The 12,058-nt window shown below is 41.5% G+C and overlaps 1 protein-coding gene across 1 annotated transcript; it reads left to right on the top strand.

Moving 5' to 3' along the window:
• Positions 1-532: 532 nt before the first annotated feature.
• On the top strand, positions 533-9,084 carry RNF168 (ring finger protein 168, E3 ubiquitin protein ligase). The gene is made up of 7 exons (XM_009322867.1): positions 533-635; positions 1,202-1,545; positions 2,443-2,519; positions 4,210-4,386; positions 5,088-5,212; positions 5,513-5,600; positions 6,271-9,084. Exons 2-7 carry the CDS (start codon positions 1,245-1,247, stop codon positions 7,336-7,338), a joined length of 1,836 nt encoding a protein of 611 aa, XP_009321142.1. The 5' UTR covers positions 533-635; positions 1,202-1,244; the 3' UTR covers positions 7,339-9,084.
• The last annotated feature ends 2,974 nt before the right edge of the window (positions 9,085-12,058 follow it).

Raw genomic sequence — 12,058 nt, 5'->3', positions numbered from 1 at the left:
GGGGGACCCAGCCTCTTCCCGCCGGCGCGTCCGTCGCCGTGGAGCGGCGTCCCTGTGTGCTGGGCCCCGGCGATGGGATGTGGGGCTGCCCCGCCGTCCTGCCTTTTCCTCTGGGCACCCACATCTTAGGGGCTTAGTAAGCGTTATTTTTTCTGTCTATATACAAATTGAAATTAGTCGAGAACAAGTATACTTAGACTTACTAGGTCTTTTTAACAAACCACCTGTAAAACTGGGTGTTTCCATGTTATCTAGCATCCTTTTTTAAAAAAATTAAAGGCTTTGTGTTTCTGCTCTCCCTTTGTTGATAACAATAAAACTCAAAGTATATTTGTGGCCATGTTGAGTTCCTGTGTGACTGAAATTGCAGTCTTTCTCTAAGAAGGGCCTCTGAGTGAAGTCTCTGTGAAGCTGGCTGTTTTTAAGAAGCTTGTAAGAACTTTCTTAAGTTCCTGTAACTTAAAAAACAGTATTTTTATCCTTTTTGCTGTATGTGGCTTTTATTTTTATTTTCTGTTCCACAGTATTTCTGGGCCAAGTGGAAGAATCCTGTGAGGAGGGTTGGTGATAGAAAGGCTGGATGATCCCCACCATTTTAAGCCATACAAGAAGATGCTGAAGTGTTGAACGCATTGGTTAGTTCTTTGCTTATATTAACAAAAAGTATTTTGACTTTTTAGTCCCAGCTTAAGCAAATGAATGAACAAGGAAGAATCTCCTCTGATGCACAGGGATGTTGTTTTTCACCCTGAGAACATGCTGGAACCAAGTCTGTACCAGAAGCAGCTTTTGAAGGACGCACATATACTGAAAAATTGGCTGAATGGAAGGTTAAGGTAACTGTGATAACGTATCCACCAAACGTGATCATAGCTTGTCACTAATAGAGAGTAAATGCTGGAGGAACTCTCACCTTCTTTCCCACTCTCCTTACTACCTCCTTGCTATCCCCGAAGCACCTGTTACGACTCACAGGAAACTGCAGTAGGAAAACCTGCTGCAGTCTCTCCGTGTCTTCTGGAAAGACCTGTGTCTTCCTCTGAAAGCCGAGAATCTCTCGGATCATGAGCAAAAGTAATCACTTAAGAAGACTTCTTTAAATCCACTAATGCTTTCATAAAGTAGCTGTAAAACTGAGCATTTTCTATTTTCTTTTATATTCATTACGGGAAGTAAAATACATGCGTCTTTTTGCTTTCAGGTACTGATATTGTACTAGCGTTGCTCCTCTACTTCGAGCCAGCATGTCGAAGAAATCGGAGACTCCGCTTTCCTTGTCTGACTGCCTCTGCCAAATTTGCATGGAGATCTTTGTGGAGCCCGTCACGCTGCCATGCAACCATACCCTCTGTAATTCTTGTTTCCAGCTGACCGTTGAAAAGGCCAGTCTTTGTTGCCCTTTTTGTCGGCGTCGAGTCTCTTCTTGGGCACGATATAATGCCCGCAGAAATACTCTTATCAACTGGGAACTCTGGGAGAAGATTCAGAAGAATTACCCGAAGGAGTGTGAGCGTAGGATTAACGGACAGGATTTGGAAGAGGAAAGTAAGTGAAATGTCACTCGTCCTGGGACGTCTTTGCTTTACCAAAGTAATTACTGTTGGTGGACTTTGGATGTTGTGAAATAAGAAACTGTGCATAGTCAGGCTGTGTTACTGCTAGAAAATGCAGTGTCAGAGCTCTCCTGTGAAAGGGGCTTGGAAGGCAGAGAAATGGCCGTCCGTGCCTGTTCCGTTTGTAGTACAGAGGGTAGGTTATATTGTCTGATCGTTTAAGTGGATGTTTGTTCATGCGTTTTGCACAAAGCATTGGTGTATGGCTGCCTGTCCTTGCAAAGGCAATAATTCATTACTGGTAGTACTCTAGCTGTAAAATCTGTAAGTGGAGAGTGTGTGTGTTTGTTTATCACTAGCAAGTAAGTGAAGCGGTTAAAAGTTTTTCAACTCTTAGATGGTGTTAATTTGTTTGGTTAGAAATTCCAGGGCTTGAGTCTATGCAGGAGTCTCTGAGCCTAAAATTGTGGTGTCAGAGAAAAGGAAGTGAAATCTGATTAACTCTGAAGAAGGATTTGGGGGTTTATTATGTTGTAAGCTCTGTTGGGGGAGGCTAGTTGGTAGGTTGGCTCTATGACACGTTGTTACACTTGCAGTGTTATGAAGTCTTTTTAATCACAAAAAGTGAAAGACATAAGTCATGGTCAGCATACGTACTTGCTCTACATACAGTGCTTGGAAAACACTGACTGTTCCTGCCACTCTGTTACACAGTGCTTTTTTATTTTCTTCCTTTGTAACACAAAGTGCTTTTTTTTCACAGCACTTGATTTAAGTCAAATCATTTCTGTGACAGGGTGTGGAAGTGATCTTTTGTTAAAATCTTTCGTTGTTGACTGTCATGGTCTTGCTTTTTTCCTCACTTCTTTTTTTCCTTCCTCTCATTTAGTATGTGTCCCCCATCCGCAACACCAGCTGAGCAAGCCTGGGGAACTGAGGCAGGAATATGAAGCAGAGATTAGCAAGGTAAGTCTAAAAATATATTTAAAAGCATAAATGGTTTAGTTATCTAGTTATTTTGTTTGTTCTCACAAACAGTTGTAATGTTATTTAACAAAAAAAAAGGTACTTAAAAAGGCATTGCTGCTGCAAGAACACACTGGTCATTCCCAAAGCATGAATTAAATGTTTATCCTTTATGGAAGAGGAGAGACTTCCTTGTGTTTGACACAAGGTGACATGTCTCAAATTTTCTTGTGCTAGTTGATCTATACCTCCTACCTCACCCTATCAATCGGTCCAGTAACATATGCCGCCTTGTTGTCCCTGCAAGTAGGTGTGCTTTGCAGGCTAGGAAACACAGAGGTACAGACACAGCAGAATGCCCAGGCAGGTCTCTGTTAGTCAATACCTCGCATTTCCCAAAACTCTACAGAAGAGTTCTTTCAGGGTTAGGGTGTCACCTTTCACTGTCTGCATCCCTGCCTGCACATACTAAAATGCCTTTTTTAGGTCCTCAGATGCACATAAAGTATTTCAGGCTAGCAAATGTAAAAATTTGCAAGTTTTGGCTTTGGTCTTGTACTTGCCTTCCTGATTTCCTTCCCTATGTAATATACCACGATGAGATGAACTTGGGTAATGAACATACAGCATTTTCTTTCCTATTTGCTCACTCCCCGTGTTATCTGTGTTCATTTGATTTGAGAAAAGATAAGAAGTCTTGATGTTTGTCTAAGGATCTAAAGGATCCTTCTTCCTCCAATTCAGACACAACAGTAGTAAGAATTATAGTTGGAAGTAGTATCGGAGTGCTCCTTTCCCTGACAGCCCCATTGCTGGCTGTTACAGGAGCAGGGGGAGTACATGAAACAGAGGACTGGGATTCTCTTTTATGGTAGTTACGGGATAAGATTGATTGGCAGCAACAGTATTGGTGGTTAATTGGAGATGGTGCCAGTGAAATATGTAATGGTGTCTAGTGCCAATCATAAGTCATCAATACATGATTTGAAACAAACTCAGACTTAACATAGCTTGTGTAGTATTACAGCTTGACACTTTTCTCTAAAGCAGATTTCCAAATTCCGTTACCCAGTTAAGAAAGCTTTATTCATTCTTGAAGTACTTTGCTGTTCTTGTGGAGTTACTGATAACTGATTTACCAAGAGTGGATGTCTGCTGTAAAGAAGGCAGATTTAAAATTCTTGGTCTGCTGCTTTGGGTTTTGTGTGTTTCAAGAGAGCAGAAGGACTGAGGAGAGAGGTGTGCTGTCTTTTAGGCATCTTGTGCTAATATTGACATTATGATGATACAAGCAGATTGAGCAAACGCTGTGGTCTAGCTGGCGTCCAGCCTTACAAAGAATCTTAATTTGAGTTTCTCTATAGATCCATGTATTTGGAGATCTTAGTTTTTGTTACTAACATTTTCAAAGGTGAGTAAATGAATTTTAACCTCGCATGCTAGCATGGTTAATGGTGTACTCTTACAGAAACCAAAAGGTAGGTCACTGTTATCAAACTGAAGACTCTACACACAGTATCAGTTTGATTCTTACATCTTTGCAGAGTTGTGTAGTTAAATACTGGCTTTGAAGTGTGCAGAGCATCTTTGTGAATAGTGGATTGTTCACATTTAAGAAGCGTCAGCTGAGAGGTTCTGGTGTAAAGTGTGGTTCTATAGTAGTAACCTTAAAAAAAAAAATCTTTTTTAGGTGGAGGCAGAAAGGCGAGCACATGAACAAGAGGAGAACAAGGCAAGTGAGGAATACATTCAACGGCTTCTAGCAGAAGAGGAGGAGGAACACAGATTGGCAGAAGAGAGACGGAGGGAAATGGAGAAACAGCTGAAGCAAGATGAAGAGTTGGCATGGCAGCTCAGTAACAGTCTGGTGAGTTAGGATCAAGGGGGACAGTAGAAAACATTGATACAGTGCAAGCAACTTAGACTTCACAAAGCAAAAGTTAACATTTTGAATAATTTAGATTTATTTTAATTGTAGTTGGAAGCTGTTGTCAGCCCCCAGTACTTTAGATCCTTGATTGACCATTAACTTTTGAAGAACCAGTGGGAGGATGAAGTACCCCAAACATTTCTACCTGTGTAATATGCACTTGAAATGTGTGCTGGATGTTTTCATTGTGAAACATTTTAAAACATTGGTTTTCTTCTCAACACTTCTTTTTCCTCATGATTTTAAAAATACTTCTTTGGAAGAAACTGATGTCTGTAACCTATACTGAAAAAAAGGAATGTACGATGGAAGTTTACCTTATGTTTTGGGGTTTTTCTGTTTGTTTTGTTAATTTGTTTTGGGGTTTTGGTTGGTTGGTTTTTGCTACCTGATAATAGTCCTAATGATGAAACCTGTGTACTTAGTTGAGCAAAACCTCTTGTCCCTTAATGCCAGGTGCAGGAAAGTGTACAGAACATGTAACTTTTCTTATTCCATAACTATCCATTACTTACAGTTCTAGAATTCTTTGGACAAAAGTAACTAATTCTGCAGCAGAAACAAAGTAGTTCTCTGGGTTTTTTCCAGTTTCTGTTATGTTTTGTTTTATATAATGCTATTTTTACTTGTCATCGGAGAATGACGATTCCAAAGGACATGTGCTCAGCAGTCCTTCACCAGCACACAGTCTCTCATCTGAAACATCCCCAGCTAATTTGTGTAAGATGAAGAACAAACCAAGCAACTCTGGAGACATTCAGAAGTAAGTAATTCAAGTTTTTCTTCTTCAATTATTGGTCTGTTTGTTGGTATAGTGTCCCTCTGCTCCATTTGCTTCTTTGGAATCCTGTAGTCCAAATTCCCTGGATAATCTGGAGCAAATGTAAACTGTTGAATGTTAAAATGTCTCCTCGTAGGATAATATGGAGGAGAAGGGAAACACTTGCCCTTCTCTTGTTTTCGTTTGTCAGAATGAACCTGAAGATCTTCATTAATGCAAAAGACTGACAATTCAAGAAAAAAAAGTTTAAAAAGGTATACTTTTTTTTTCCCCCCCTTTAAGGTATCTGTCTCCAAAGCTGCTTCATACATTGGGATCAGCATCATTCTCTAGAACAACAGAAAGAGGCAGGAGTGACTCTGGCTCTGTGGTAACTAGAATAATTTTGTTATAAATCTCAGTGTTAGTAGTTATGGGTTATTTTCCCCTTGCCTATAGGATTGCTGATAATCCTATATTCCCCTTGCACATCAGCACTGGACAGTTTATCTCGCCCTTCTTGAACTACCTTCAATATTCATGATTCCCCAAAGTGGAAAGAGAAGAAACCATGCTTGACAGTCTGCAGATGCACACCTATGGCTTACTTCGATAATCACCTCGTGTAGCCTTACAAGTACCTTACCTGAATGCCTTCAGCAAGCTCTGGATTGCAACCGATGGTGTATTATAAAACTAACATGATGGTTCTGGAGCTCACTGGAGGAGGTTGCACTCTGATTTTCATCGTTCCGTATGTCTGTCTGTCTGATCTTTCCTGTTAAGTTTCAAAAGAAGATGAGCAGGCTAATACCTTGAACAGTTGATTTGAGTCATTGATAAGAGGAGAATGCTGCAGCTGTGTTTTCCGTCCTTTAGCTAGGCTTTTGTAGGTTGTTTTAAATATTTTCATTATTATTAAACAATTATGAGAAGAATCCAAGTTAATATCCCAGAGTAGTTATGAGCAGTGCAGCTCTGAGAAGTGAGATTTGCATTTTATTCATACCCACTAGCTTTTGATAAATTTACTTTATTAGTGGTCTCTCCCTTTTCTTCAGGAAACCAATAGCAATGAAGGCAGCAGTTCTGCGTGGCAAGATGAGCAAGAGGAAATGCCAACACTGTCTCCACAGCTGACTGGTGTGATTAAAGATTCCAGTGCTAAGGATTCGTTTTTGGAATCATGCATGAACTATTTCAGTGCCTCAGCTTCAGGGGAGACCGCCACTGTCAAGCAGGAAAAAACACCAGAACCAAATGGTCTAAGAGACGTTCCAGATGCGCTTCATGGAATCGCAAAAGGGGAAGGGTCTAGAACACTTCTTTGTAGATCCAAAGGAGATGATGATGGAATTGAGTCATCAGACAGTGGCAGTTTAACACATGTAGAAAGCATAAACCTTGAAAACTCTGCTGAAACTTGTACCTGTATTCAGTCAGCAACAAATTCTGTGGTGTCTGACAGCAAAAGCGTAACATGTGATCTCATGAAGGTGGCTAGACACTCAGATGAAGAGAAACCAGAGAGACTGCAGAACACTAAGGAGACTCCAAAAAGAAAGTCACTGGAGCCACCAGCTGAAGCAGTGGTTGACTTGTGCGTGCTTGGTAAAAGGAGAAGAACTTCTCCTGAAAGTTTAGAGGACCAAGGGGAGCAGATAAATGATTTTAACTTGCAAATGCAGAAAGCCTTTGAGCAGGAGTTCTATGAAAGGCGTATGCAAGAGGAGCAGGACAGGCTTCTGGCTCTGCAGCTACAAAAACAGATCAACAAGGAGGAAAGGACACTTAATCGACAAAAGGGCTCTCCAGATGAGTACCTACTTCGCACCAAACCACCTCAGTCTGTGAAAGACTCTCCTGCTAGAAAGGGAAGTTCTAAGATGGCAAAAGACTCAAAGGTACCAAAAAACCAGGCTGAAACAAATCACCGCAAGACTCGGAAAGGTTCTTGCAATGAAAACTGGCAGTCCCCTACCAGAGTCCGAATGAAATCGCCCAGCATCAAGGGAGGAAAAGTTTTGAATTGTGTGGTTAATACCAGTGATGCAAGTGATATTTGTTCGCTACCTAAGAATAAGCAAAAGACAATCCTTCAGATGTTTAAAAGCTCTGTTGCAGAGTAGATCACACGGTGGAATGAGAATTAAAACCGTGGTAATGCTTTCTCCTGTGTTAGGCAAAGCTTCCTGTAAACAGTTTTGAAGTTGTTGGTTTTGAGGGGGATTGCTTTGAGTCACAAAGTTGTGTATTCTGAGAAGTTTTAATAACGTACACCCCCAGACTTTAAAATATTTTAATTCGTCTTTTCTTGACTACAGGTTATTTTCTAGCACTTCCATTTACATAATTTTGAATGTGAATACTGTTAGTGTTTAAAACCAAAAATAACTGATGGTCTTATCTTAGAATGAGAATTCAGAGCCTTTTATGGAAAGGATGCACATTCCACGGAGGAAACAAGCGAAAAAATGAGTCTGTATTTCCAGTTGTCTGCCAACTGCAAGATTGAAGCTTTACGTGGCACCACCACTGTTCCGTTAGCCTAAATCCCAGTAGCATGTTTCGGTTTACTTATTGAATTGCATTGTTCGTGTGACAGTTAACAAGAGTATAACCGGACAGCCAGTCTTGCAGACACACTTTTTCCCTCTCCCTCTCATATACTAACTCCTTTCTTAGACAAAGAGGGAAAAACCAGATCATTCTCCCACTGCCAAAGCCAAGGATCTTTCACAGGTGCCAATAGTATAAGTGGTTGTGGGCTTGTATTTACCTCTGTTAATAGAGGTCACTTCTGCAGATCTGACTTTCACTGTTGTTAGGAAAAAGATACTTTTGGTTTTTTATTGCTAGTGTTCTGCAACTTTATTCTTGTACGAGAATATTACTTATCTTTAGTACTATTTAATTTTCATACTCAAACTGGTTTGAGTCTGATTAAAAACATATAATATTAAAAAAATAGTTAGTCCAGAAGACAGTTACGATGGAGAAAGTTAAACGAAAAGGGGGAAAAGCAGCTGAAAACTGGAGTTGTCAGTCATGACGTAACTATAATTAAAGATTCACATAACTACCATGCCGGGCTGTAACTGGCTCCCCCCCGCCATTTTTAGAGGAACTACCAAATACTGTCTTCCAGTTGGGTTTAAAAACTAACATCATTCAAAAGAATTACAATTTAGACGTGGGGAAGTTGAGGCCTGTAGGAGGTTGAGGCTTGTGAAGAGTTGACCAGCTGCCTCTCAGCAGAGGAAGTATTTTTGCTAGATTGTTTTATCTGTTGCTATTATGAAACCATCTTTTGGCCTTTCTTTGCTTGTAATGAGATACTTTTCCACTGTACCTGTTTGAAAGAGAGCAAAGCACCAATCTACATTGCTGAAGTGTGTGTGGTAATCACCAAAGTTTGCAGATGTTTTAAATGCGTACTATTTTTGAACCTCATTGATGATCTATAGACTTTAACTCAGTTCTGGGAAATTTGTAACAAAATACTTCAAATCAGTATCTTCTGATGTTTTAAGTTTACAAAAAAAAACCCCACAACCTGAAATGTTATTGAAAGCATGAACAGCACACCAAGCCAAAAATGTGAACTGTTTTTTTTTTCGTTGCCTGCGTGTCTCTCTTAATGGTGGGTTTCGCATAAATAAATGGTCTATTCTAAGATGCTTTTTGAGAAAGTTACAAGAGGTGACCACTTGCAAATCATTCACTGTTCCTCTTGCTGCCTCAACCATTGTGCTGGAAGCCTGCCTTCAATATAGATCTGTTTCTGTTTAATCCTTACCTTCATATGGGTTGTTTTCTGTCTTACCCAGGCAGTTAAGTATCATCCTTCATTAATTAGAAGTGTTCTTTAAGGCAGAGATATTGACTGTTTTATGCTAGTGATGCTCGGCCTTTCCAGTTGAGATAAGTACGTGAGAAGTATACTCTCAATTTTCAAAACAGATGAGGAGAAAGAGTTTATTTTTTAAGTCTATTCAGCCTCCTTTTACAATGAATTTCTAAAGTCTGATGTTTATTTTTAATTTGCTTGAAAGATGGTCTGTGCTCTGCATGGAGCTTCTCCTTCCAAGATCACCTCTCCCAACGACTGCTGCCCGAAGCATGCCTGAGCAGAGGCACCATGTGCTCCTCTGATTTATTGATGTTTTGGTGTAATGGGTTGTTTAGGATTTCAGAGCAGGTTGGAAATGGTTTGGAGTAGTGCAGGGCAGTTCCTGGTCTCTTCTTGCACAGGTCACCCCTGCAGCCGCCTGCTGCCCAGACTCTAAAATTTATGCCTGATGCAACTGTCTCTGCAGTTTGAGATACTTGGTTTCTATGGTCCTGACAGTACTGCTGTGCCCTTCCAAGGGGTTTGAATGTCTGCCCTGTTCTTCTCAATCACTGCCTTGAACATCTAGCACTGAAAGAGTCTGAATCTCAAGCATTTTGAAGAGCTGGCCATTCATATGTAAGAAATAATCTTGCACGTATTAGAAATTCTGACCCTGGTTAATTGCTGTTTTTTTCTCAGATCAACCATCATTATACTCCAGTACAGCAGTGCTGGCTTTGGAGTTGCTTTTACAGCCAGGTCCTAATGTTTGATAGATACTTGGTGAAAAAGGAAGGGAAGCATGTGTGGTCATACAGGTATATATCTATATAAACACTAAAGAGCTGAAAAGAATGAAGCTAGAAATGAAATATATATCCCCCAACAGCCTTAATCTTCATTAGAGTTAAACTTAACCTACTGCTCTCATTGTTTTGGGGCTAGCTCTGTCCCTGTAGCAGGCTGACACTCAGTAACGTACACTTACTCATAAGATAGGAGGCATTTTGCTTAAAAACCACAGTGTGAGAGCTTGCTAATTCTGCAGGATCATGCAGTCTAGCTGAGTACACCTCAACAACATGGAGTGAGCTGCCATAACAGCTCACTGACAATGACAGGGTTCCTATGCTTGTGCCAGCTTTGGCATTCGGGGACTCTCCGCAATTTAGTTCCAGATGTTAAAGGGGTAGGGGAAGCATTGAGGGGGGGCAGGGCAAGGGAAAAAGGATAATTTCCCTTTTGGGCAGCAATGCGCCTCGTGCAACTAGCTCAGCTGCATGTGAAACCATGTCCCATGTATATGGGATTGCTGCATGTAATACCAGTTTCATTCCCTTTTCCTCCCCAAGCTGTTCCGTGGATTTTTTCTTTTCCGTTTTAATGTGTCGGTTATGTGTCTCTTCCATGTAAGGTTTATGAAATGCACTAAACTAATCCCAGTTAGAAGTTCGATGGGGGGGGGGGGCGGGGGGGGGGCGCGGACGGGACTTTTTGCATCTTACTCTTCAGTCTCGCATGGACTTACTTCCTTGCCATCAATAGCAAATCCTGCTGCTGCGATTCATTGAAAATAAATACAAAAATTACAGAAACTAACAATTTCAAATGTCTAAATAGTACAGAAGTATACTTTGGTGTGTGTATATATATGGGGGTGGTGTATTTGGGGGTTATTTGTGTTTTTCCAACTTACTGGATTTTGTTCTCAGTGTAATAATGACCTCTCACATAAGAATCATTTTTTTAAGCAGGATGGAAAAAAAGCAAGACTAAAAAGTCAATTATTAGCTAAAACCCAACCTTAACTGCAAAATACACAAAACCTACAACCTGTACCAGAAGGCCAGTCCAGCAGCCTCATCCGAGGTGGGGTACTGCAAGCCCTCAGGTCCCAAAAGATGATCATATTCCTTATTGCGTGCGTGGCATAATATTCCTCACCGGGCACCTCTTCAGCCTGTCCTTTTGGATTTTTCTTGTTGGAGGGTGGAATTTGGCCACTGCTGAGTGCATTTTAGTTGCACCAGCACCCTGTTTCCATTGTTACGATCCGGGAACTTTGAAGCAGGTGAAATCAGCTTTGACCGTTTTAACGGTGTTTGCGAAGCAAGAGTCCGTACTTAGACTATCTATCTGAGCTGGTGTAATGGTCCACTGCTGCTCGAAAGGGTGAGCTCACCTTCTGCCTTCAGCTAGCTCTAGTGATTTATTTGTCCCCTTTGTGAACAAGTTCAGCTCATCCAACTGCCAGGAAAACAAAGCAAGTACCAAAAACCCCAAATACTTAGACGGGCTTGGTCGCTTCCCTGAGAGCCAGAACTGATGTGGGGATGGGAGGTGTGGAGGGAAAGGAGCAAGAGAGAGAACAGATCTACCTGTTTTCATGGCAGCAAGTTTTTAAATGGTCTTAGACTTCTAAGGAAACCTCTGCTTTCTGTGGTAGTCACTTTGGTTGACACTTGTTAATGACAAGGCACTCTTCAGCACTCCAGCCTGCTGACAGTGTTGGCAGCAAGCCAGCCACATGCCATGCTATGTTGTAAAACAACTGAAAGTAGTAACACGTTCCTTTTCTACGTGTGCAATTTCTGCAGGTAGCATAGGGATCGAAAACACCCAGTGTGCTTGTTGCTGAGGCTGTTTCTCTTCTGACTTTGAAGAACTGACAGCGAAAGTATCCCAATAGCAAGGGCTGCCCTGCAATGAGCTCCCTTGACAGGAGCAGCAACACCATTTCTTGGCCACCTCAGGTCCCACCTCCTCCCTTGCAGCACCTGAGGCCCCTGTACGTGCATCTGCGCGAGGACAAAGGCCTGCCAGACCCCTTACTTCAGCATAGGTGTATCTGTGATGAGGCAAATCCGCGTGGAAGCTCTGGCCTCGTGTCGTGAGCACTTCAGTATCACCGCTCTGCTCTTCGAGTCCCATGATTAATGATAGCGGAGGGTCTGAAAGGTAGAGGGGAAACTTGCCAGCGGCGATAGCACTTGAAAAGCCGCGGAGGCCGCTAA

The sequence above is a fragment of the Pygoscelis adeliae genome, unplaced genomic scaffold (assembly GCF_000699105.1).
Source record: "Pygoscelis adeliae isolate BGI_AS28 unplaced genomic scaffold, ASM69910v1 Scaffold554, whole genome shotgun sequence".
Classification (NCBI taxonomy): domain Eukaryota; kingdom Metazoa; phylum Chordata; class Aves; order Sphenisciformes; family Spheniscidae; genus Pygoscelis; species Pygoscelis adeliae.
The sequence above is the reverse complement of the archived record's forward strand: the minus strand, read 5'-3'. Positions and strand labels throughout refer to the sequence as shown.

Bases quoted from the DNA above. Each gene is read 5' to 3' on its own strand.
- RNF168 (XM_009322867.1), top strand. From the start codon at position 1,245: ATGTCGAAGAAATCGGAGACTCCGCTTTCCTTGTCTGACTGCCTCTGC. The intron at 1,546-2,442 runs GTAAGTGAAATG...CCTCTCATTTAG, and splicing joins ACAGGATTTGGAAGAGGAAA to TATGTGTCCCCCATCCGCAA. The intron at 5,601-6,270 runs GTAACTAGAATA...CCTTTTCTTCAG, and splicing joins GGAGTGACTCTGGCTCTGTG to GAAACCAATAGCAATGAAGG.